We start from the raw sequence: 27,820 nt of genomic DNA, 5'->3' as shown, positions 1-27,820 counted from the left end.
GTCAATGACGTCGATCGTACACTGGGTACACTGTATCGCCTGGGTGGACAGTATAGTTACTTCTACATTATATGGAATAAAATGCCGAAGATTCATGTAAACAGAGACATCGCTTCAGCGTAATTAATTAATGCTTCTTAATTAAGACGGGTCACCTCTGGAGCGCGTGGTGGCAGGTCTATTTTCGATTTTTATCAGCAATATTTCAGGGTAAGTGGAGTGATACATTTCCTTCCTGCGTCTTTTTTCATCGCACAGGAGCAGACCTGGTCGCTTTATTATTTAAATGTAGCAAAGTAATAAGCAACAAGGTGTTGAAATTATGTTTTAAACAAGAACATAGTTCATCTGAATGCAATGTATCCACAATGCGATTTAAAGTAGTGCGGGCTCCAGCTCGCATAGCCGAGTTATATGGAGAGTGTAAGGAAGGTAATGGCTGTCGGTCGGACTCGTAACTAGAAAATTGTGAAATGGCCTTTTTAGAGTAGCTCATAATTTGCTCTGTGCTTCAACCCCACTTGCGGTGTCTAGTAAGACTCCTTCACGTTTGGTTGAAACGAGGACACATGGATCTTCCAACCTGTCAAATTAGAGCCTGTAGGGTACCTGTCTGCCGTCAGTGGGCCTACTCAGTCTCTAGACTCCATCTGTCATAATGTGGATAGGATAGCTATGAGTCCTGCTCCGACTTTGTCATGAAACTGTGTCATTTTTTAAGCTCGTGTGGACTCCACATACCAGATCTAACATGGTCACTACTATAATGACATTAGGGAGAAAACAGACTAACTGCACATGTGAGAGAGCTATTGTTCAAAGCTGTTCACCCAGCTGCATTTTTTCCGCCTCACTCAAACAAGCCTGAAGAAAAATTATATTCCCCTGCACTGGTTTAACTTTGTGTGTCTCTGTGTGTTGACATGATGAGATTTAAGTGTTGAACTAGCATAGATTTTGCAGAGAAGACACAAATATGAAATAGGTAGAGGGCATTTGCATGTCACAGTAGGTGTTCTTAAAACATATAGCCTAACAGCAATCCCAGTCAGACTCAGTCTAATTAGGACACTGATTGTGGTTCAGTATGGACTTGAATGTATTCAGTGGCTGGCTTGTGCATTGGAAATTAGCAGCCATGTTTTCTGTGCCATCCCAGGGTAGATACCAAAGCTACTGGGCTTAGAAGTAGGCCAGTTTGACGGAGAGATCCACCACTGTGTGCCATCCTACATACAGATGGATTCATGTCAACATCTGTAGGTAGTGGGGTAGCTCACTTCTCTACCACCAGCATGGTTACTGCAGATTTTATTTAGCTTTTAACGGCCTAAAGATAAGTCCTGAAATTACACCTTATTGTTTGAAATGGAGAAGTGCTAATTCTTTGCTAGCCTTGCTGCAGGTCAACATATCGGCTGCCTTAAACCTTCCTATCATCAACAAAAGTGCTGTATTAAAAGGCCTAAAATAACAGTGTCGAAGCTTGCACTTCCTATGGATAGGACCTAGAGCTGACGAGGCTGCTAGTGGTTGCCAAGATGAACAAAATCATACAGAGGGAAGTCCACAGCAACTATTCTTTAAGACAGCATTGGGCTTTACAATTGCATCATATGCAGCATGGAAACTTCCATCTTCCATCTACTAGGATAAACTGAATATCTTGAGTTTTTGTGAAGAAGGAATTTGAAGATGTCACCTTGGACTCTTAGACAAAGTGGTCTAGAAAATAATCTGCATATTTACTGCTGATTACAACCATATTTGGAGTTCTATTATTGTGTAATGACTGAAGGCGACATAGTGAAAATATATTAATCTTTTTTAAAATCTTGTCAGGTGTAAGACTCGTGCAAAGTCACAAGACGATATGAGTGCAACTCCATCTTGTCTATCTTATCGGGGCAGTGATTGAGCCATTAAGGCCACCCTGAAGCCCCATCTCTGAGCTGTGGATGGGCAAACCCCACTGCAAGTCACGTTTGAGGCTCCAACCATTATTTATCTCAGGGCTTTGGCACATTTCATTGGCTAGTGCATAATCCTCTAAAGGTCAGTGCCACTAATTACACTACTCCAAAACGAACAGATGCCTACCCTGAGCTTGATTGCGCTCTCCTTTGTCAGAAGAATATTCAAAGGTTGCATAACCATCACTTGGATAATTTGAATAACATGCATGTTTTTTTTTGTTGTTGTTGTTTTTCTACCAGAGTGACCAAATGCCTCTCCTCTTAAGATAATGAGGCACGCTGGGCCCAGCCAAAAGTCATACATTTACCACCATAATACTCCTCTATCTAATGTCTTTGGACGAGTCTTTCCATTGACTTTTCAACTGTGTTTTCTGCTTCCGTTGGTCTCCTGTTTGTTACAGAGCAAGCTTGGTTTGGTTGGATGCAGGGCTCAGTTTTAGCCAAGCGGCGACCTCATTATCTTGGCGTCCAATCAGTCCTCCGGCCAGCTCCTAATTGAGCCATCAGCGCCTTAAGGGGGAAGAGGAGGGATGAACGTGTCAATTACAGTAATGAGGGGACAGCCATGCAGAGGGCAGACAGGGAGAGGGAGGCTAGACACAAGCCTTGCAGTGTACCCCCATTCTGGTCAATTCAAGCCTAATCAAAGAAAATATTGTAGCCCAACTGTGGCAAAGTTAGTAGAGTCAGTGAGGAAGAGCATTTTTTAATCATTTATCCCTCAGGCAATGGGAGATTTCTAAATGTCTTGTTGTGATAATTGTTTGGAGTTGGTTCCAACAGTTATAGCTAATGAATGATGATCTATGAGGATGCCCAACACTGCTGTGAATACAGATTTAGTGTCGGAAAAGCTCCGTCTTGGAACATAACAAACTGCACCATGGAGCATCATGTTAGTTTTCAGCCTATCCAAATTAATTGGTACTGTGTATGTGATGTTTTTTGATAATGGCCATCAATTCAGGGCTGTTAACACTTGAATGTCTTTTTCTTTAAATCATTGTTGTGCTCACAGATATTTTTTTTTAACTAGTTGTGACCCAGTAGACAATAGTGTCCAAAACATTTCAACACTAGACCCTCTAAAGCAGTGATTCCCAACCAGACATATGTGGATGTAAGTGGAAGAACTTCTACCCCAGGGAGAAGTTATTAGGTGTTTCCTGGAAACAGCTGATATGACATTTAGTCATTAAACTAATTCATTTATAAACAGGAGTTAATCAGCAATGATTTTTATAATTAACAGCATGTTTCAGCATATTTTAATTCCAAATTTCAGTTTTTAATAGGTGAAATCTTGGTGGTTGCCTTTTTGTATAATTGTATAATCAACATCTGCACATCTCAGGGTCTGCATTACATCGATCATACAACTAATTGTTTGGTGAAGAAAATAAACCTATTAATCACTATATCACAGTCACAATAATTATTAGTTGTAGGCCAAGAGAGAAGCTTGGATACAGTGCTAAAGCAATTATTAGATTAAAAAGAAATCTCCAAAATATCCGTAGAAAATTTGTCACCACCCTTTTTTTATTATTCATTTGGCAGGACACTTTTGTCCAAAGTGGTGCAAAATTAGCTGCTGATGTATGATAGTTAAGTGGTTATTTAGGGCAATTAACAAGTAGAAATGTCAAAGATTCATCAGTTCCAGCTTCTCAGCCGTGATGATTTGGTTTCTTCATTGCTCATGCTACTGTAAATTGAATACATTTGAGTTTTGAGCAATACAAGAACCCAAAGATGATTTCCTTTTCTGATAACCAGTAACCACTTCTACCATTAATGAATCTTGAATGTGAAAATGTGTTGGATCTTTTCATAATTTTTCCTTGTAAAGGACTAACAAGCATTCAGTAATTCAAAATATGCCCAGATTGTTTTTCTGCTAATCAAGTAATAAACCAATTGTCTCATCTCAAGCTGTATCCCGTTGTCACAAAAACACTCCAACAACAATAGGCGGACTTCACAGGAAATACCTCAGTTTCCAACCAACCTGAGTCAATTGTCACAGCTTTAAAGGTCGCAATTGCAAATTCAATTGAGTTTGTGATTCTCACTGCTGTTTAGTTGATGCAGAGAGAAGATCTGATAACATCGCTGTGTTTTTTATATGAAATGTTACAAATTACATTCAGACTGTAAGCAAAAACCAGTACCAATCACACTTTAAGCTGATAGCTTTAAGCTTTAAGCAAATACTGTACAATAATGTTTTAGATTAGTGCAGTGAAAACCAGTGAACGAGCTGGATAAATGGTTGAAAATCACAGCTGTACCACTCTTGGTGCAAACTTGACCAAACTTACTGGAAAACAGAAGTCCATGTATTGAACATTTTTATGTGCAACCACAAATCCATGCCACCCACTGTCGTCTCCGTGGTAAAAATGACTATTGAACAATTCCTGGAAAGCCGTCCCATGTTTTGAAGGGGTACTTGACCTCCTCTGATTGACCTGCGGGTTCACACAGGCAAAAGTGTTTGTGAACACAGTTACAAAGCACCAATTATCACTATTATTATGTTATTATTAGGCCTATATCTTTATTCATATTTGAAGTTGATCAGCAACCGTGTTTAGTTGCATTTTTATCAGGGTTGCTACATGCTGCTGTCGATGTAATACATGGCACTGATAAGTGACATTGAGATTTTTTAGAGCTGAAGCTAATATGTTGGATTTTATTACAACTTCTGATTAATTCTCAGTCTGGCCACTCTCTGAAGTGTTGAAATGTGGTTTAGTGGTTTGTGGTGGCCCCATGTGCACTCCAGTGGCGTTTTCATTTTTTCCGTCTGGCCTAACAACAATCCCACAGGAAAGCATGGACGTGGAGGGTCATGACTGGAGGGAAAACTTAACACAATTGCCACAGGGCTGTGTCTGTGTATAGGAGGGGGCATGGGGGTTGGAGATTTGGTTTTTATTGAGAGAAAGATGTAGAAAGAGTGAAATGATGAGTTTTATTGCAGTAGTTTTCACTACAGCGCTGGGACTGGATTGAATTTTGCTTCGGGGTCCATTTACAGGCAGGCAGCGTCTCATTTTTTACTTCCAGGGGTGTAGGTTCTCTTACAAACGAGTTCATATCCCTCTCCCTCGCTGAAGGAGATTGAACATACACAGACCAAACATCTGAATCAAATCACTACTAATAATGTCAAGCATGAAACTGATTAAATGGGTTTAGTCGCGTCACTTGAAATTGTACTTGCCTAAGACCAGTTAATAATAACGGAAACAAAGGTTTAGGGCCTGTAACTAACAGTCATAACAGTCAGTGGGAATAATGCCCATCAGAGTCCTAGGTGACTTGCTTTATCCAAATACTCAAAGATATTCAACCTACAATAAAACAAAACGGAGAATAGCTACTTGCCCTCACATGGGAGATACTCCAACAAGATACATTGTTGAATAGTCAATTAAAACATGATAAATTCATCCTTTAGAATAGTTGTTAATCATCTGTGATTAGGCAGCACTTGATTTAAACCACCAGAGTGCCCCCCCCCCCTCTCCAAAAACAAAGCACCAGCATTGCACTTGACTTAATTTAACTGTTGAAGCTAAAAGCAGGATTATTATGATTAATTGTACAGTCCTGCTGCAAAACTAATTTAAAGATAATTTAATTAAATATGTTTGCAGGAATAAACAATTATTTTCACTCCCAATAGGCCAGACAGGGTGTGACATGACCACGTGAGTGACCAGTTTCCACAGTTTCAAATACAACTCCACCTTAAAGCAGAGGGGACTTATCTCTCTAGTCTTTCTTATTCATCTTTTCTTCATTATTTTCATTTCTTATTCATAACCCTCAGATGTTCTTACAGATAGTGAGGAGGATTGTTAAATATGGCCAATATAAAGAATACCAGACAGTGATTCAGTGTGTGTGCGCACACACACAGTGCAAGCCAACCAACAGCGGAGCCTACAAAGCCTATAGTCATTAATATCCTCCAGCTGATTCTGAGCAACTTCAGCGAAGTAGACAATCCCTCTGTTAGCATCAAGGTATTCAGTCAAACATGTTTTTGAGATTTGTTTTGTTGGTTTGGAACAACTTGAATCCAAGACCAAAATCTGTGCAGGTTTGAGAGCAACTGTAGAGAAGACTTGACTTTTTCCTTTTGCCACAGAATCTTTAAAGATTTCTCCTCAGCTGAGTCCTGTTCCCTGACATCCCTCTCACGTAGAGCTCCTCTGATGTTTTCCATCAAAAAAAAAAAAATTCTTTCAGTGTTGAAGCGCTACATTTGTGAGAGAAAAAAAGCTTGCTGACTGTGTTCTTGTACACAGTCTGATGACTCGCAACATTTAAGTCTCCATGTGGCTGCAATAAATTAGCTCTGCCATTGATTAATCATCTTTCAGTCTACATAACTTAATCGTCAAATGTTAGATTAACTGAACAGTGTTCATAAGTGGCTCAAGCAGATGTTTATAGCTTATTTTGTATGTTTTGTAGTTATAAACTCAATGCTTCATTATGTAAACAGGTGTGTTAGTGTTGACAGTTTTGATTTGATCAATGACTTCATTGGCAAGAAAAGTAATTCATATATATATACTTTCTGGATCGATTAGTCAGCTCAGTAGATTTGTAGGTACATGTGCAATTGTGCATATCTTTATCTTGTGTTCCAGATCCAAAGCTGTAACACAAATAACATTGAATTTAGCCATGATCCAGGCAGCTTCCTCCTCTAAATTCACTATGAAGGAGGTCGAAAATTATTCTCAAATCTCAAAAGTGTCAAGATCAAGTCAAACATCTGTTGAAGTGAGTGGCCTTACCCTTCACACGGTGTTTGTTGATGGCAAGGCTTCGAATGAATTAAATCTCTGGTGCCATGTGCTACATGCTGTCAAGTGTTTCAAGGCTTGGAACGGCCTTAAACATTGGAAGAATTTAAGCTTTTATTTTGGTACCAAGTGTTGACTGGCTAGATATCTTAATTGTCAGTGCCTCCCTGCCCTCTCAGTCAGACAGCATTGTTGTCTTCATAGCTCTCAAGTGAACGTGACTGAGCAGCACAGATTACATTGTCTTTTCATGACGGAGCTGGCGACAGCCGTGGTGGGATTGTGTTTCCAGGTCCGTCCATCCGTTTCTGTAAAGCGATACATCAGGTGCACCCCAGAGGGAGTGTCGTAATGCACTTGAACTCAAGAGGGACCCGATTAGAATTTGGTGTCAAAAGGTCAAAGAATCAAGGTCACCGTGACCTCACACCGTTCCCATTCCTGTCAACATGATGTATCAGGACCGTCTGCAGGGAATTTAATTTAATTTGGCACAAATTTTCCACTTGGACTCAAGGATGAACTGATTACATTTTGTGAATCAAAGGTCAAAGATCAAGGTCACTGTGTCCTCTCAAAACACGCGTTTGGCTGTAACTTAAGAATTCATGCGGTAATTCTGACAAAATATTAGTATCGTGAGTCAGGACAGATATCGAAGTTGCAACCTGACAGATCGAGACGACCACACGGTTGTAATTGTAGTTTTCTGTAAATTCTCTAACACACTAGATTATGTAATGTGTAAATAATGTATTTCTATAATGTATCTCTCTGTCTTTGTCTCACGCAGGAGAGAAGTGTTGTCCTCCTCGCCACAGCCGCTGCAAACAACTTTGTTACTTTTGTCCCTGTTGAACAAACGATGAACTGAGGACCTCCTCAACCTCACGCATCTCTGCAGCCCCCCACTCTTCACTCGCTGCTCGTCGAAAACAGGACTCGACCACGTTGCCTCAGCACACCTGGGCAGAGAAATGTGTGTGTGCGTGTATCCTCTGATGCATGACTGTGTGAGTGTTTTTGGGCTGAAGTAAGAGGTAGTAGTCTGCACTTTGTCTCTCAATCTCCGAGAGGCTCTTCTCTACTTGAGTGACTGCGACGTTCGTCCCCACAACTGCAAAGCATCATGGGTAGGAAAAAGATTCAGATCCAACGGATCACTGACGAAAGGAACAAGCAGGTGAGTCTCAGTTCATCTTTCTTCAGGTTTTCTCTTTGGTTCCTATTATGATGTATTGTACAGTATGTCACAGCAAAGTATAGTTGTCAATATATATATATATTTCTTTTTTTTTAATCTATTTTTTGAGCTTAGGGTTCTCAGTAGGTTGGTTGGCTTTTGGTTTCAGCTCATGATCTTCCTCTAGATGGAGTTTGTAGATTTGTAGAGGTTCAAATTTTACTTTCTTCTTTGTCCATGTTAGCTTAAATGGTAGTGAGGTAAATGCTCTCCACAGTCTACATAATGCCTCATTCAGATCATTTTCAGCAGTTAAAGGTCATTCATACCGAAACATACACTGTCCTCAGGAATTTGCAATTTTCCTGTTTCTTATATTGTTTCATTTCTCATTACACGTCTTCATTGCATGAGGCTGCTGCCCTGATTCACAGTGGAGAGGGTGTTGGATAGGTGATAACATGAGTCTGAGTTCTTCGGTTTCATCACATTTCCCTGATGGTCTCAGTCCTGCATGCCTTTTTTTTCTTGCTAAACACACTGTCATGTGGCAGTTTTTTTTTCACAAGTGGCTTCCTTTCAGCGCTTCTGCCATACATCCCAGATTTGTAAAAGCTGCATTGATTGTTGCTCTGTTGGACAGATCCACGCTCACAGCTGTGAGCTGTTCAGCTCCTCCAGGGTGGCTCTTTTTCTCTCCCTGACCAAGGCTCTTCTTGTTTGCTTACAAGGGTCTGGTGATTCGTTCCACAAAAATGTTAATTTGGTATCTTAAGTTTTTTTCCCCCTGGTATCACTGTTTTTGTGAAGCATCAAGAATGTTTTTTTTGCATGTTTTAATTCCAATCCCACCTCCTCACAGCTCCAAACTCCAGTCAAATTGTCGTACTGTATTGGACCGATTTCTTTGTAGCACAGTTTATTTCATCATGTTAAATTGAAGAACTCTAAATATTGCAAGAGATTAATGTGCAGATTGAACTCCCTAAAACAACCTATGAACAACAAACAGTAAAAAGGTTAGCTAAGATACTGCCCTTTTCACCAGGAGAATTGAAAGTGCAAACAAAACAATGGGTGGGGAGCTGGTAGAATAACTGTAGACAGTAACTTGCACATAACAGAGATGCAACATTAATGACTTCCACACTTTCTGAGATTTTTTTGAGGTATCACAGAGAGTCATCAGTAATTGCCTATTGATTAAAAAAGTCTTAGTTGGAAGACAGTTGTGTAACTGTAGTGCAAGTGAATAGCTATGAGTCATAAAAGGTGCATAAAAAATGAGGATGCATCATTCATTGATGCTGACTCCAGTGTGTTTGAGTAATTGTTGTGACAGCACCAAAAAAAAGAGATAGCCATTTGCATACTATTTGTTGGATATCTTAGACTGTCTGTCTGCCAATAATGTTACTGCAGACATTTCCTTAATTACCAGGCACCAGAAGGATTATTAATAGGTCATCAGCTCATTCTTCCCCTAGATTGTGAATTACATCAAGTGTAGGTAGCTGTGTGTGTGGATATCAAATGTATGGATGTACAGTATGGTCCCTGACTGATGCAGAGGGAAAATATGTGTTCCACTTTGTTAACCCTGAAAAAGACATGTGTGAGACTGGAAAAAACAAGACCACGTGGCCAGAGAATTTCTGACCTACAGTGAGTTTTCTCTTGAATTTCAAAAGGAGGGTGACAATAGTAGGCTATAATTAGCCTTGACAAATGACTCAAGTCCAGTCTACTTACCAATACTTGTATATCTCCCCCCACCCTCTGCTTTCCCTCAGGTGACATTCACAAAGCGAAAGTTTGGCTTGATGAAGAAAGCCTACGAGCTGAGTGTATTGTGTGACTGCGAAATCGCTCTGATCATCTTCAACCACGCAAACAAACTGTTCCAGTATGCCAGCACCGACATGGACAAGGTCCTGCTCAAATACACAGAGTACAATGAGCCCCACGAGAGCCGGACCAATGCAGATATCATTGAGGTAAATGATGCATCACACACACACAGTGACTTGTTTTTACTAATTCAGGGAGACTGAACCCTAAAACAGAGTTAAGATTCAGTCAGTATTTAAGACATTAACATCTTAATTATAGTGAAAACAGAAGGAGTCTAATAATAGGTTTACTCCATTAACAAGTGACTGGGCTACATGTTTTAAAAGTGAGATCTGAGTTTGCACATAAGCAGTTACCATTCAGCTGACACTCTCAAAAGTTTGAAGAAGAATAAAAGGTTTTATTTTCTGAAATGTTCATGTGAGAGTTACATGCACTTATACTATGGAAGTATTTGTATATATATATATATGTATAATTTTTATGTGAATTTTAGAAATCCTACCACACAGATGTATTCAAAACAGTTGTGCCAGCAAATTAAACTTAAGTGTATATATTGAAAAAAGAAGAACACAAAAATGTAATGCCATCAGGAATCTGAAAATAGAATATAGTCTCAAGTGTAAAAACAGTGTCTTGCAGTGTAAAAGCAGTAGACATTTGAGACAATGTTTTGTTTATAGTGTGCATATTATGAAAACTATAATGTATCTGCAGTTTGACTGATTGATTTTACACAACCCTTACTCACTTATCTTCTTTTTAATTTTCATAGACATTGAGAAAGAAAGGCTTCAACGGTTGTGACAGTCCTGAGCCAGACGGGGAAGACTCTATTGACCAAAGTCCCCTGAATGACGACAAATACCGTAAGACCACAGAGGACCTGGATGTTCTCTTCAAACGCTACGGAGTAAGTTAGATGACCTATACAAGTTTGTTATGATCATGTGTTTGGGCTAAGTGTGTCTAAAGGAAACAGCTACTGATGTGAAGTTCCTCCTTCTGATTGTTTTGCACATTTTTTTTTCACTGGGAGCTTTGCAGGATGTCATAAACTTTCAGTTATGATAACATATGACACTTTTTTTTCTCCAATCTCATTCTATATGCACAGCCTTTATTTTCACTGCTTCTACTTTAGTTTTACCACTATAGGACGATGCTAATGCTCCCTTGTATCTTTTAGTGTAATTAAAATTGATTCAAAATCAAATTATTGCTAGTCTTTATGTTGAAGTGTTTTCTTTTTTCTTTTTCTTTAATGAATATGAGATCTAAAGTTATAAATATATGGTGGTCATATACAGCTCAACTGTCCATTTTCCTGCGATATGGAGCAGTAAAATAGATCTTGAGATTTGTGCTGCCTGATAACGAGCTCATTGTTTAGCTGTCCCTGTCTGTAAATATACAGGCACCTGTTTACGGATATAAATCTCTAAGATGTGCTGCATACTGCTGTCTCTGCACCAGTTGGCAGACGGACACATTTTGGCAAATAGCTGGGTGGGTCATTTAACAGTAGGACGTGGTGGAGCCCAAAAGCAGAGCTAAAAGACGGTGAATATTGGGTTTAATGTTTGCGAGGTGGCCAGACACATGTCTCCAAATGAACTATGCTTTTTCTGCTGCAGGATGTGTCAACAAGCAGCTGTTTTTTCACACTTGTTTATTTTTTTCACGCTTCTCACTTCTCATTTTGCAGCAGCCAACAGCTCCAGCCCAGACGTTTTCTATGCCAGTCACAGTCCAGGCGTCCAATCAAAGCACACTGCAATTCAGTAACCCTGGCAACGCACTGGTAACTACCTCCTATGTAACATCATCGTCGCTCACGGATACCCACCTCCTGTCGCCACAGCAACCAGCTCTTCAGAGAAATACGGTGTCTCCTGGGTTGCCACAGCGACCAGCCAGTGCAGGTGAGCGAGCGGCGAACAAACAAATATCAGCAGAAGAAGAAACCTACAGTAAATCATTGTCGACAAACGTTCAGAACAAAAATGTCTCCTTTAACTTTAGTAATATTTTATCAAATCTTCCTTAAAATCCTCCTCATGTTCACCTCCTTAAGAATTACTACTAGTAATATTCCTGTTACATTGCTGTTATCAGTTATTAGGTAATCACAGACCTAGAGTAGAAGCTGTATGTATATGTCTTCTTATCATTCCTTCTAATGAGCTGCTTTATTCCTCAGGGAGGAGAGCACATTCCTTCACACCAGACTAATCTACTGTGTGTGACATTAGCTACAACTACTCCTACTCAGATTTTTAACCTTTTGAATTATTAGTTTAATGCTTTAGAGAAAGAAATATCCACTTCATCAATGTAGTGTTGTTCTCAATCAGCCAGTTGAGCTAGTGACCAACTACAAGTATCTCAGCACTATAATTGATAACATGTTTAAATTTGATATGAACTGTGACATGCTTTGCAAAAGCAACGCCCCCTTTGTTTGAGGAAGCTCGCCAAATTGCAGGTAGATAGGAGCCTGGTGAAAATGTTTTACAATTCCTTCATTGAATCTGTGAACAAGAACTCCTTAGGGAGAATCGTGCAGGTAGCATCTAAGGTAGCTGGGGTGAAATTCAGCTCTATGGATGAGATTTTTCTTCTTTTTTTTTTAAACTCTTTATATATTTTGCTTTTTTTGTTAAACAACCATTGCACAACAATGCAAGTTACCAAAATGATGGGAGGTGAAAAATGAAATAAAAGTAGGTGAAGTAAAATACAGTAAAATTATTAAAAGAAATAATAAGTAGAGGTGGGGCACACCACTCTGGTTGCAGCTTTCATCACTGTCCATTAGGTCTGCTGAGAATTCGACTCGTCTTTTTTTCATATACACAATCCATTTATGCCACCTTTGGTCCAAGGTCTTTCATTCTGAGACAGTAAGTCAGTTTTTCCATCGAGTTAATCTCCTCAACAGTATCCAGCCACTGTCCTGGACTTGGAGGGTCACTTTTCAACCAGTTTCTTGTTATGGCCTTTTTACATGCCATTGAAAAGATACAGGTCCTTCTTTTGAATAGTACCTTCTAGTCTGGATGAGATTTTTAACATCCAGGTGCTTCAAAAAGCAAAGTCTATTCATATGGATGTTACTCATCCTCTCAAACCTGAATGCAAGCTGCTTCCTTCTAGTTTTCCATCTAGCTGTCCCCCCTAGCTACCAAAAACAGATACAAGTTCTCCTTTGTGCCTCTCTCCATCCGGGCTCTAAACGCTGCAGAGAGGAGGAGGTGGTTGCGCTGCCTATATTGCTGCTATTTTACATTTATACTTGTAACTATTTATTATTACTTATTCTCTATGCACTTTAATGTTGTACAGTAACACTTGGTGTATCTGCTGTACCTTGCTGCTCACATCCTGTATGTTTAATCATGTATGTCTTATGTTTTGTCAAATGTGACTGTCGAATGTGTGTCTGCTGCAAACCAAATTGGCCTTCAAGGGACAAATTAATAAAGTGAAGTGTAGTGAAAATATTAAGCATCACACATCTGGTGTCAGTAACTGTAGCTCCTAATTACTGAGGAGGATATTTTTTGTAGGTTATTCTTCCAGATTCAAAGGTGAACATGATGTGAAGTGAAACAAAACAGAGTGCAGTGTGCAATAAAGAATAATTATTAGATCAATAGTAAAACTATCAATCAGAAAAATGAAGTGAAATAGAAGATGTACTTGTGCATCCACTTTAAACATACTTATACACAATTAAGGATTCACATTTAACTCTTTGTGGTAAACATTTAGAATGTGTTTAAATTGACGGCTCATAGCCAGTAGGAGCTTGATTGCATCATAAATTCGTCCTTTTAGAGCTGCACGTACAGTAAGACGTACACAGCTACGATTTTCACTACATCATTGCTTCCCCATTTGTTAGATTTTACCACAAATAATAGAAATATGTGTACTTTATTTCAGATAATATTGGAGCCCTTTGGGAGCGTCTTTCAGGTTCTCAAGTAGTCGTAGTCATTGCACTGTAATAATCCTCTCTATTCATTTAATCTTTTATCAATAGGTGCTCTTCTTGGAGGCGACCTGAATAATTCAAATGGAGGATGCCCAAGTCCAGTCTGTGAGTACTATTATATGTGTTGAAAGCCTGAGCTGTGGTCTTTAGTTATGTCTTCTGTTCTCCTGTTATCTGTATTCAAGGGAATCAAGGGATGCCACCAGTAACATCAACAGAAAAACATGGAATTCCCAGCACATCCCTTTATACGTGCAGTCAGATTTATAGAACATTATGTAGAATTATGGCACATGTCTGCGTCTTTTATCAGCTGGGATTCCTGTTAGTTCTTTGTTTTCAGTGTTTCCATAGGAAAATGTATTAAAAATTAAACAAATTTTGGCTCCAAAATTTGCCAAAATGTAACATTTCATACAAAATGTTGCACAAGATTTTAGATTAAGTCTTGATATAAATACACGTCTAAAACCAAAAGGTTTGAACATCATCTATTTGGGTCTGATTAGATGAGAATTTTATTGTTAACGACATTTTGTTGGCTTCTCACAGACTTTTATTCTGTCGACATTGACATGCCTTTTATATTTGGGAGTCTCTCAGAATAGACGAGAAACCTTTAGAGGATTTTTTTTAACACAACTTTGAGTGTGCACACAGCATCCGTACCCCGCTGCCTGCATTCACCTGTTTGATTTTCCTATTGATTTCTGTCTATTCGCACCTCTGTCTCCCCGCAGCTAATGGATACACCAGTGCCAGGGCCTCCCCAGGCCTCCTCACTGTTTCCAACGGCAACAGTCTGGGGAAAGTAGTTCCGGCCAAGTCTCCACCCCCACCTCCCAGCCCCCAGATGGTCAACAGCCGCAAGCCAGACCTCCGAGTCATCACCTCACAGGGCGGAAAGAGCCTCATGCAGATGGTGAGCTTAACCAAGCCGAACTTGAGCTGTCTGGGTCCTTTTAGTTAACATTTTGATCCTTGAAAGAATGACACTTTAGAGGGGCAGAACTGTTCTCACCTCCAAGAAGAAGCTTAGATAGGTGAGAAAAAAAAGAAAGAAACTGAGGATAACAAAGCAAAAACATACCTTAATTTGACACCTATAGGAGATCCGATCAATCAGGGACATGAGGAGATAAAGATTATTTCAGCTTTGTCTCCGAGAAGTTTGGATTCACCTGCAAATAAGTGAGATGGAGAATTACACAAAAACAACAGGGAATGTATGTTGCTGCATAAAATGAAACTGAAAAATGATACTGTAGGTAAAAACATTGTGTTAGAGGCTGTTTCTTTTGTTCGTAGCAGACCTGGGGGCAGAGATTTATGCTTCACACTAATGGTCTAACATCTCTTTGTTTACTCTGGCAGAGTTTATTAAGTCTTGGATGATTCAGCCAACTCCCACTGACAGACTGATAAGATTTCTCATAACTTATTATTTTCATACTTCTTTGAACTGAAGACGCAAACATTTTTAATTACGGCCGCTGTTCGACAGTGTCTGCTCGCCACCAACAGTTGTAGGGTTGTATAAACATATTTTCAGTCTAGATTGAAAGTTCACTCCTGACTTTGGAGACAGTAGTTACCAAAACAGCGTCAATGGAGCTTTTGATGATTTCAAACATTCGTATTTAGCAGCTCGAATTGTACGTCTTGACTCTAATGCTGCTTTAATAAACATTTTTCATTTTTAGATTTACATTTAGCACTTACTTCAAGGTCTCCTACTGCACTGAAGCTGTAGTGTTGCCCTCATTGTAAGTCTGCAAAAAAATGAGTAAATAGTAATGTAAAGTGAAAACATGAGAATGTGAAAGGTGTGGCCCTCATAATGATCCAACAGGGAATTATTATTAGCAGCTATAGAGCCAGTTGTTTCTGCAGTTGTTGGTGGAAAACAAAAACACAACATTAAGGAGAGGGAATATGAATAATTGACTTCCATTTACCAGGTGACCAGAAACATGACTCCAAATGAATGGTAATGTTGTTCCATATCTGTTTGATGTATAAATAGACACTGTTGTGTTTACAGCTTATTGCTGTTTCCCAGAGGGACCAAAAATCAGTTGTATTGCATCTTCTTCCATTACTTTTTCCATATTGGGACCTTAAGTTCAATCTTGATCTTTGAAACAGTGGAAAACTACTAAGGAAGATTTTGAGAGCTCCAAATCAGCTACAAAGAGGCTGTTGAGTCAACTATTTGTTTTGGGTTGATCTATGACGACTGTAAGCAGAGTGATGCTACTCTACTAGTCTTACATTTTCACCAAATAGCCTCCACAGAATTGTTTCATAATAATTAAACCAATAATATCAATTATGTATCTTCTAAACTGCAGTTAGTAGCTTCATTATAATGTTCATGACTCTATTCACAGTAAGTCACAAACCTGAATCAGAGTTGTAACCCTCTCTGTTACCACCCTTTGCAGACAGAGGATGAGCTGGAATTGGTAAACGAGGTGATTTTCTCCACGTCAGTCACTCGCATGAGTCGACAGCCATCGACTTTCCGCACATTATTAGCATGGTTACGATATCGTACAAGAGTTTTGTCATTGTTTCGGTCTTGCTCCACTGACATTTCTTGGGATGGTCTTGAGTTTGTGGTTCCCTCCTGACTGCATGTCGTTCAGGGCTCATGGTTGTTTTGTTTGAGCATTTCTGATCACAGTCTCTTCAGTGATAGTCTTCAACAGTCTGTGTAATGTAGACCTTGTTAGTAATGAGCAGATTTGTCCTTGAGTGATGCCGTATTCTTCCAGCAAGGGCCATTTACGTCATCATATGATACCACTTAAAGCATGGGTGTCTTTTCACTTGGCATTGTTGTAGGAAGAGCTACAGAGCATGTTTCCTGTTCACTGACACAACCACCATTCTCACCTTTCACCAAAATAGTCAATTACAGATGTTTAAAAAACTAACTTGCATTACATTAAAGGCAATTCACATGATGCTTGCAGGTATGTCTTCATACACAACTCTGAAGCTTTCAGAACAAATGGCGCTTCATACAGTATTTCAGGACCGTCTCTTATTCTTTCGTTGCATTTTATTTTGAAATGATTAATCCATACAGACACCATATGGTGACTGTGGGAATAACTAGGAACAACTATACAATAATAATCCTGTTAATGATTTCAGTCATTTTAAAAATAAGTCATCTTGAATTTGGGAAAATTAGAATTAAAATGAACCAAAACAAAGTCATTTCTCACATTTTATTGACAAAATGATTGAGAATGAAATGAATCCCAAATTATAGCCCGAAAAACTGGTCCTTGTTTTAAAACAGTATCCATGATGCAGAAAAATATTTTCATCAAAAAAAAATTTAATTAAAATTAAATTAACATCCAACCTAGTGATTGAGAAAGCTTGTTATTCTGCAGAAACTTCTCTGAACTTAAGCCTGAATTTACTCAGAGAGAGGGATGGTGCCAATTCTCATTTCCCTTTTTACAATTCTGCTCAAAGTTGACAGGCAAGAATCTCATTTTCCACAGGATAGTGATTCATTTTCATCACCCTCACCCCACCGCCCGTCCTCACTTCTTCACAAAGGCAGTTAATTGAATCTGGTCCTTCTCTCCGGTCTATCTCCTCTCTCTCTTTCTCTCTCTCTCGCTCTGTAAATTCAGCGTTACAGTCATAACTCTGGCTGAATGTTTCCTCTCAGGATGATCAGTCTCACCATATAGAGGAGTAATTCCAGGCCAGAATTATTGCATCTTTGGTCTTTTTATATGGAGACCTTTTGTTTTTCCTCTCACAAAACTGAGATTTCTTTTATCTGTGATATAATTCAGCTGAACCAGGCTCTGAGGGCTGCGTTTCCTCAGAGATTTGTGTCTTTCAGGCCATGTACATAATAATAAAACCTCATGGTAGCAGTCTCACGGGTCTAGCAGCATGTCTGCTGCACCTGTGTTGGAGAAACACTGAATATTTTGTCATTTAAATGTCTAACATAATGTAGAAACACTGAGCAGGAGGCAGGTTTAAACACCTTAAATCTTCTATTAGAGTGAATGATAGAAACATGAAGAAATACATCTTACTATTGTGGAGAGCAGCCAAGCAGCATACGTACAGTAAGGCCTTTAGTGACATCCACTGGAGGAACATGAGATTAACTGCACATTCAATTAAAAGTTAATCACGAGTTCAGGTCACAACAGTTGAAGAGAATTTACAGTGCTTCAATTTACCGTAGTGAAATCATGTGTCTGTGCTTATTCTCAAATGTTGTCAATCTCATAAAAGTAGTATATACAGTAGCACATTTGTTGGTCAATGGATGAGTCAGTCAATAGAAAACCAATGTAAACTTTTATAATAAACAATTAGTTGTTTTAGTCATTGTTTTAAAGGGAAAATACCTAAAATAGACCAAACAGTTAATTAAGAAAATAATAGACAGGGGTGACAATAACTTTGGCCAGGACTGAAGGGAAGGAGATGAATTAAGATTAAGAGATTAAAATAAAAACTACATTTGATAGAAATAGTAGCCTAAATAAAATAATAATTTTAAATAGCCTTTGAAATAATTCAAAGCTTGTTAACTTAAAAGACTACAACTTTCAAAAACATCAACCGAAGGGATTACGTAAATTATAGTAACTGAGGGTTGAAAGAAAAAACTGCCTTTAATGTAATACATGTACACTCAGAACAAAGAGACTGTTTTTGATGCATGTCATCAAGAACCTTCTGACAGTAAATCCATCCCACTCTGAGATTTACTAGATTCAGTTCGTCATGATGAGTTCCACCATAAGCACATCGTCATCCCCAGCATGTCAGAGTTTTTTTTTTTTTTGACAGTAGAAACAAGTCTTAGCCTTCAGCTTCAGGTAACATGATTAAGTTGTTGTCTTTGTTGGAACTAACATTTTGTCCTCTTCTCTGGCAGAACGCCCAGCGGCTCGCGGCCGGAGCCCAGGTGGCACAAACCCTCACGACACCGGTGGTCTCCGTAGCCACGCCCAGCCTCCTGGCACAGGGGCTGCCCTTCTCTGCCATGCCCACAGCGTACAACACAGGTGAACAACACCTTCTGTATGAGCCGGGGGAGGGGGAATATGCAAGGGATCAAGTCAGCGTTTATTTGTATAGCACGTTTAAAGCGACAGCAGTCGACCAAAGTGCTGCACATAGGAGGGTAGCCAGTTAAATAAAACAATGATAATAAGAATAAGTTAGAACAGCGTCAATAATAATAAGTTGGTACAACATCAATAGTAAGTAATACAATAGATGTAGGGATGACTCCAAAAATGCTCTATTTTGCATCCATAATTTGTAACGGTCAAAATCTGACAGTACTGAAAATATTTCCTCGCTTTGTTGTGGTGGCTCTTCTTTCAGAATACCAGCTGACCAGTGCAGACATCACCGCTCTACATGCTCTGACGTCACCTGGCGGCTTGTTGCCGACCAGCGTGTCCACATGGACACAGCAGCAACCGCAGCAACAGCAACAACAGCAGCAACAACAGCAAACACAGCAGCAGCAGCAGCAACAACAACAACAGCAACTTAATCTCGCATCGCTCAGCAACTTGGTGTAAGTCCTCTCTCCATTTTCTCATCTGCGCTGCGTCTTTTCTTCAGAGCGGGGCGGATGAAACATTTCTGCCATCACTCACATCCAGCGCTGGGGGATGACGGTGGTGTCACGATGCAGATACGACCTGGTGGGATAGCTGTCAGTCGACTGATAAACCTTCTTAATGCTCAAATACTTTACCTTGAGCCAGCTTGCATGATATCCATACCATGACTGTATATGCAAACAATTCACATTCCTTTTTAAGTGAATTGGTCTCACCAGCATCTCCCCATCCTCATAACATCAATCTGAACACTATTCAGTTTTTCTGGAGTAGACTCTCATCAGCAGGATGAAATGATGCGCAGAGTCTGGAGGGAGGAAGAGAGATTATTGTCTCCGAGAGAAAGCTGAGTAATGCTATGAACAAACATACGAGTAATGTTTCATATAGTGAACGAGCCCCAGCTCTAATATAACACACAGCTCATGCGTGGGTACAGTTTAAATATATTCTGTGAACATGGAAAAGGTTTAGACTGAGACAAGTTGTATCTCCTCTTTCTTATCAAGACGTGACAGTGATGAACATCTTGAAATGACATTATATTAACAGAGAATCAGTTCAGATAAGTTTTAGCCAGAGCTGAAACAATAACTACAGTGATGAATAATTTGGAGATGAAACATTGAAATTGATGTTTGAGAATCTAGGTATAGCATTTAAGAATACAATATCAATATTGAAACCAGTATAATAATCATTATATTGGTTAGGCATACATGTTCAGTCCTATGCTGGTTGTTTGTGATGTTGCAGGTTGAGAACTTCACATCCACATTACTTTATCTTCTAGTCAGACTTAAAGGGATAGTTCAACATTTTGGCAAATTGGCCCATTGCCATAATCCCTATAGTTTTAGGAGTAGGTTCATTACCTTTAATCGTCGGTGCAAGCTATTTTTAGAACGGCGGAGCAGAGCTGCGAGCTGCTCAGAGCTACACTACAGAGGCTAATGGGATTTCTTGGTTTCCCTCATCAAATACACAATCCAACAACTCCAAAACGCTCTGGTGGACAAGTTGTAACCTGCACATTCACCACGCTATGAGATAATAACGGAACGTTATGAGACAGAGTTGTTTTCGAGGCAAATGCAGAGACTGCTTGATGAAAAACTGCCCCTGACGGGAACGCGCATCAGCGGTTTTGCATGAATTTACCTCTAAAACAACCCCGCCTCGTAACGTTCCGTTATTATCTCATAGCGTGGTGAATGTGCAGGTCACAATTTGTCCACCAGAGCGTTTTGGAGTTGTTGGATTGTGTATTTGATGAGTTTGATGAGGGAAACCAAGAAATCCTATGAGCCTCCGTAGCATAGCTCTGAGCAGCTCGCTGCTCTGCTCCGCTGTTCTAAAAAATAGCTTGCACTGACAATTAAAGTTAACGAACATACTCCTAAAACTACAGGGATTATTTGCCAAAATGTTGAACTATCCCTTTAAAGTAAACAAGCAAAAAAATACTCACAAACACAGAGTCACTCCACGTGACTTTAGTGCTGTTTTAAATGCTGGGCATCTTCCTGAGGAAGCTCAGCTGCTGCATCAGAGACAGTGTTATTGTGTAAGTGTGTGTGTCGTGTCAGAGCGACAGAGCGCCGCTGCTTCTCTGGTTGGGTTTTTTTCGGTGGCATGAGCACCAGATCCTTGAAGTGTGTTCTCTCCTCTTGTCCACAGCATGTGGGGCGTGGACAAACAGTGCAGCGAGCTGTCTAGCCAGGTGTCCAGTCTGGCTGCCAATCTGAGGTGAACAGCCACTACTAGTGTGTGCGTGTGTGACATGTCATGACCTTGTCTGTAGGGGGGGTTTTAGTCCATATTGTAAGGCTTCTGTCTAAAAACCAAACACACAGTAGATGTTGCCATAAATGCAGCTGTACACTTATTTCATACACTCAAATAAATAAATGGTCCTAAAATAAACTTTCTGAACCTTTAACTTTTAATAATATGGAGGTTCTCAAACTTTCAAGATGAAAGACAAAGCATGAAATGGATCAAATTAAAAAAATCTGGTTTAAATGAAATGGACATCATCATTTCTTAACATTAAGGATTCTTCTGACTTTGCGCTTTAAAACTATATAATTGATTTTAAGTCACAGATCAAATCAGAACTTCGTTCTCTATCTGTTTAAATGTGGCCACTTGGCAGTTATTAAAATGATCTCCTTGTTATAGCCATTAACTTGTTTTTATTTTACTTTAGGACTGAGGACAAATTTAATAGTAATTTTTATGTAACTTCTGATGCAGATAATCTGATAACCTACAGAAGCTATATATCCATCTGTCACTTTTAGATTTTATATGTTACTGTCATGAAGATATTTGTGAGTTTCCTTAGACAAAAAAAAACCTGCTTTTGAGAGATCAAACTGCAATTTACATATTTTCTTCCTTCCTTCTCCTTTTAAAGCTGTTGTTCTGTAACATGCACAAATAAAGTGGCCTCTGAGGACCAAACACATGCAGGAGGAAAAAAAAAATAATGAAACGCTGCATAAACTAAAATGCACAAGAAAAGCAAAAGCGCAAACATAAAGAGAAATGCAAATATCACATCACAAGCCACATGATTTGTTTTCTCACTTTGTATTTTTTTTGTTTTTTTGTTTTTTACTCTTGTGTTATATTAATACCCCATGTTCCTTCAGTTGCCACACATTTGTTAGTATTTTAGCATTAGCAGAGAATTTCTTTTGACTTGCCCTAGTTAACATCCACTCTTGTGCGCACTTTTGTCCTTAAGGGGCCACCGTACACACTCGTACATAAGGCAACATTAGAGAGAATTTCACTCTCCTTGATTGACATGTTTATTCTTGTGTAAATGCTTCATGCTTTGTGTTTGTAAATCTGGATTTTTACTTGAACAGGGATAAAAATTCAGCAGATCTTTAGGCTCTTTATTATTAACATTATTGCCGTTGTTGAAGAAACCTTGCCTCGCAATAATGTTTCACACTTCTCTCCACACATGCCTTCTAATCCACCTCTTCCCTTTTGATTTGGGCTCCAACATTTTTTTCTTCCCCACAGTGTTGGCTCTCCGTCCAACCTGCTCTTGGGTAGAGATGAGTGGTTGGGCCGGTACTGTATCACACTTCCTTTTTCCTGTGTGTCTGTGCTTTTGGCTGGCTTCCCCCCTTTGAGCATGTCTGGTGCTGTCTGCAGTCAAACAGGAAAGAGACGTAGTTCCGGTTTCCGCCATGTTCTCTAACCCGAGATTATTTTCTGTTTTATCATTTGTAGTTTTCTTCACATCATGGCTGCTGACTCACTGCGAACCACCTTGTCACACAAATCATTTCATGCTTCCTGGGCTGTTGTGTTGATCTTGTGGGAGCAGTTTGGGGGGGGGACGGGGGGGGATGTTACTTGTTACTTCTGCTTTGAAAAGGCTCAGAACTTGGACTGTTGAATAATCGAGTGTGGCTTCTCCCTGTCGGTGCTGTGCCTTGTAATGTGAAGGTTTTGTCTTGACGCCAGTGGCCTTCCAGCTTTGTATTCGCCTTTTGTCAAGTGGTTAATCAATTTTTGTTTTTGTTTTGTTTTTTTTCCTTGCCCTTTCCTCCTTGTTCTGTCCCTTTATCTTCCATTTTCATCCTCTCTCCTTCCCCCCCCCCGTGACCTCATTCTCAGGCCGGTGACCCATATACCTCAAGGTGCCATGCTGACCGTCAACACAAACTCCAGCGTGAGCATCAAGTCGGAGCCCGTCTCACCCGGCCGGGACCGCAGCACCCCCTGCCCTCCTCCTTCCTCCGCCACGCCGTCCTCGACCTCGGGAGGAGCCATCCTGACCGCTCCGCCGCAGTACCCGGGCTCCCTGCTGTGCCTGGAGCCTCCGACCGGCCGCTCGCCCGCCGACAGCGTGAGCAGCAACGCCAGCTCCTTCGAGGGCAGCGATCGCGATGATGCCGGTGGCGTTGGCGGCGGTGGAGGAGGAGGAGGAGGTGCAGGTGGAGGCGGCAGCGCGGCCACCGGCTCTACGGGTCCCAACAGCCGGTCGGTGCCGCCCGACTTCAGCCCCTCGGCGGAGCTGCTCAGGGCGGCGAACGAACCGGAGCAGGAGGGAGGAAACATCAAGCGCATGAGGTTGGACACCTGGGTCACATAGAGCCTCCTCTCAGCAGCGCCCTCTGTGGAGTCACGGTGACACTTACAAACACCCACAACGTCACACACACACCCACCCCCCACTCATCCTATAACACCCACTGCCCCAACCCCACTGCCATGTGACACTATCATCACACATCTGCCTCTTTCCACGATTATTAAACTCAGCTGCGTCACCCAGATTCATAAGGCTTTGCCAGAAAGCAAAAAAACATAAAAAAATATAAATAAAAATTATTTGGGGGGTCGCGCTCTGAGTGAGGGGATGGATTAGTGCTCAGCTGGATATTTAGGCCCCTTCAATAGAGGGACAGTAGATTTTTAAAGCCTTCTTGCTTGAATGGACTCCCGTATAGTCATTTCTTTTGGTAGAAATGAGGTGTTCGACCTTTTTGCAATCTGACGAAACCATCGAAACATTTCTCTCTCTCTCTCTCTCTGTCACGTGGTTTCTGCATCACCTTCATGTATTTACATCAAGCTCTTCTACATTGTTCACAATGTGACTGGTGGCTCGTCAACATTTATGGGACTTCTGTCATACGACTCGCCACCGAGCTCCTGCGCTCTGAGATCTCTCTTTTGGATTGTGTGCCGTCACTTCCAAACTGCACTATTGGAAATAACTTTATCTGGACTCGTTTTGAGGACTGAAGCATCTGGCACTGAGCGAACAGACTCAAACGCCGCCTTTGGGCTGCCAGAGTTACCGACCTCGTTCGCCCACCCCACCCCAACCACCCACCCAACCAGCCCCACCCGGCAGGCTAGAGCCCTCAGGTGGCGACTCTGCGGCCGTGGAGTCGAGCACCTTGCCAGAGTGCCAATATCAACCTCTCCTTAGGAAAAAAAAAAAAAAAAACACAAAAATGCCAAATGCCTCTCGCACACGGTGCAGGGACACTGACGAATGATCACTCACGGAAAAAACGACGAGAACTAAAAAACTGTCGATGGCCGTTCAGACGGCTTTGAATTCGTCGTCACTCTCTCCTCAGACTGGGTGCTCCCCTCCCTCGCCCCTCCTCGCCCCCGCCCCCCGTCCTCTCACCTCATCTCCTCTGGAACTTGGATTGGAAATCGTTGCACCAGAAATCCAGCCAGTCACTCAGCTTATTACCAGGAGTAGATGCCATCACGTTAAAAAACATAGTATGAGTTTTTTGAGCCTCTGGTGGCTTTTTTCGGGGTTAGGGAAGTATTTGGTTCTTTCAGTCAAAGTGTTCTTTATCTGTTGGTATTTTGGAAAAAAAAAAAATCTGTTTTGAAGGTCCGTTAGTCGTCCAGAAGTAGGAATTCTGACTTTGTATAAAAATCACTCCTTATACAAAAGCTTTGATGTCCTCTTTAGCTCTCTATAGCTCTCCTTAGCTCTTTGCTGTGTTTCAAAAAGTGAAAGGAAAAAGACATTTTCTATATTTCTACCGCTTCAGTTGGCGACAAAGTACAATAGCTTTTCAGCTTCAACGACGTGTATGTACATATGAATATATTTGCATAGACTTTGCTAGGTATCCCTAAAAACAAGCAATGTGTTGATTCTCAGTGGATCTGTTTGCATATATGAGTGTGAATTTGATATGTTTTGAGCTACGGTGCAGGGGTTATGCCACACTAGGTAGTGCTGGTGGATCGGACTTGTTTCAGTAAACCTATTTTATGCTAGTGTTGATGGTGTGTGCACTTTCTGTCTCTCACTCACAGAGGCCTGCCTGGTTGTGGTGTCATCATATTCTCCTACCACACATTTTTAAAACCCACGATTGAAAGGAAAAAGGTAAAACTGTCCACTTTATCATGACGTCATTATTATTAGGACACTGCCATTCACTTATAGTGTACTGTACTTAAAGAGATAAGACACATATTGTAATCAGAGTCATGTTAAACCTTTTCCACATCACGCAGTCACAGTTGAAGCCTTTTTCACTTTGAAATTAAGTCAAAGAGTCGGCTCCCAAAGTGCTGTGTTTGTCGTTTAATTGTATATTTTCTAGTACAAATTTGTTTTGTCTGAACCATTTCAAGTTGGTGCGTGCGTGCGTGCGTGTGCGTGCGTGTGCGTGTGTGTGCGCGCAGGTTGTTCATACCTACAAACACAAAGTCGTCGCCCTGCAGACTGGAGTGTCAGCTGCTGTTTGACTGTTGATTATCTACTTGAGCAATCCCACACTTTAACGTCACTGTGGGCGAATAAGGCGGCTGCATTTAAGAAAAAACAAAAAAAAGGTGTTCAAGTGTGAAACCCGACGTTTGACACTGACGCTGTGGGTTTGTGGAAAGTGCCCAGACAAAAAAAAAAAAGAAAAGAAACATCACCGTGCTGTTTGACCTTTTCACATCAACACACGTCTCGTGCCAGTGCCGTTGATGCTTTTCTCCTGATCAGGTCGTTTTTCCGTCCCCTCATTCGACAGCATGGTGGGTAGCTTTTTACTCTGCTAACTTCAGGTTATTAGTGTTTTCTTCTTTTAAGCAGCACTGGAAAAAAAAAAACTATTTAACCAACACTTTCAATAAATAGTGAAAATTTGCCTCTTAAAATTGTAAAAGAACAGTTTTTTTTGGGAAACTCGCTTTTCTTACACCGAGTTTGATGAGAAGATTTGTACCATTTGTGTGAGTGTGTGCAGTGGGTGTGAAGCTGCAGCCAGCAGATTTGTTTATGAAGCTCACCTCTAATGCTGCCTTCCTTCACGTTATAGCGCTGTTGGGAGAGAGAGGACAAGTTTCCATCCAAATTCTCAAAACGAAAATTGTGTTTACATCCTTGGTTGTTGTACGACTAAGACTGGCAGTAACGAGGTGAACGGTGGGGTCGCCGTCTCATGTCAACACTCAGATTGGATCATTAGGAGGTTTCTTGCTCTTCCCATTCAGGCAACATTGTGCAGAGGAGTTAGTCCAGCACATAACCCACGAAAACAGCACAAATTGAGTTTTTTTTTTTTTTACATTTTCAGTTTCGTATGGACATAATGTGTTCATTAGGAGCTTCAGAGGTTTTGTTGGATGAGTTGCGATAACCAGCTGCTGGCTGTAGCTACATATTCACTGAGCAGACGGGAGGACGGTAACGTTTCATCTGACTCTCAGCAATAAAGTGAATGAGTATAAGATCTCAACCTGTTCCTGTAACAAGTGACGAGTGGCACCGGCCCCTCACACAGCCAATGACGCAAGTCATTTCCACTTTTACAAAAAAAAATATATAATAATAATAATTTCTGCGTGTCGTTTTGTGGGCACTGATGGTTTGACTGAAATGTGACACCACACCGATTGGCTTTGGCATCCTGCCCCTCGCAGGTTTGTTCATGTACAAAAAAAGGTTTTCTGTCCAATCTAGCAGTGTAGTCACAAGACAATCTATATGAGAAATGAAAACCTGCACCCTGTTACTTGTTGTGTACAATGTTTTTTAGAATCTCACTATTTTTGGATTAATTTGTGCTGGTGACAGTTCCATTGTCTATTATTATAATGATATTATTATGGAGCTTTTATTTTATTGCTATTTTGTGTAGGATAGCCAACTGTTTTTATTTTATCTCTATTACTTTACCTTCCTTATCATAAACATATAGTACTGGTTTCCTTTTTTGAAAAAACTTGCTGAAAATTGCACGATCAGTTATTGTGGTATTAGCAAATGCAATGAAGGAAATACCAGTTAAATGCTGCAATTTTAATTAAGATATAGAATATATTTATAAAAACTGGCAACTAAACTGAAATTAGTAATTCATGAAATTTGAAAAATGTAAATGCATGGGATACAGGTAACAACTAAAGTTATGTTACACACAGTAATGATAAAGGACATGCATCACAAATGAGTTTTACAACAACTCAGAATAATGTAGCATATGAAATACTAAAGATGAAATTTATAGCTAATATATTGTGTTGAGCTAGTTTGCTTTGGGTTTTTATTGTAAAGAAAATATTTCTTTGGTTGTTTTTTGAGAATGATATACAGTTTGTGTATATTTTCATATACAAAGTATGCACTGATATGTTATTGAAATTCTATACCGCTTTTACAAAAAAGTGTTTGTTGTACCAAAGTATCCAAGTCCCTTGAAACCTTATCCTTTTTGCGTATGTTTTACCGTATTTTATATATTAAATAGACAAATTGAGTGAAATAAACTTGAATCTGTGGTTTGTTTTCTTAACAGGTGAAAACA

General features: G+C 40.2%; 1 protein-coding gene across 3 annotated transcripts; it reads left to right on the top strand.

Annotated features, from left to right (window-relative positions):
• LOC310993656 (myocyte-specific enhancer factor 2D homolog) lies at positions 1-27,755 on the top strand. 3 transcript variants are annotated; one of them, XM_083982072.1, is made up of 12 exons: positions 1-210; positions 7,608-7,997; positions 9,791-9,994; positions 10,630-10,767; positions 11,563-11,779; positions 13,906-13,962; positions 14,598-14,779; positions 18,797-18,926; positions 19,252-19,450; positions 21,180-21,248; positions 22,545-22,595; positions 23,148-27,755. In XM_083982072.1, exons 2-12 carry the CDS (start codon positions 7,944-7,946, stop codon positions 23,623-23,625), a joined length of 1,779 nt encoding a protein of 592 aa, XP_083838198.1. In that variant the 5' UTR covers positions 1-210; positions 7,608-7,943; the 3' UTR covers positions 23,626-27,755. The 3 variants fall into 3 exon arrangements, with proteins under 3 accessions (XP_083838198.1, XP_083838199.1, XP_083838200.1); XM_083982073.1 differs by lacking the exon at positions 22,545-22,595; XM_083982074.1 differs by lacking the exons at positions 21,180-21,248; positions 22,545-22,595.
• The last annotated feature ends 65 nt before the right edge of the window (positions 27,756-27,820 follow it).

The sequence above is a fragment of the Trachurus trachurus genome (assembly GCF_905171665.1).
Source record: "Trachurus trachurus genome assembly, chromosome: 11".
Taxonomy (NCBI): domain Eukaryota; kingdom Metazoa; phylum Chordata; class Actinopteri; order Carangiformes; family Carangidae; genus Trachurus; species Trachurus trachurus.
The sequence above is the reverse complement of the archived record's forward strand: the minus strand, read 5'-3'. Positions and strand labels throughout refer to the sequence as shown.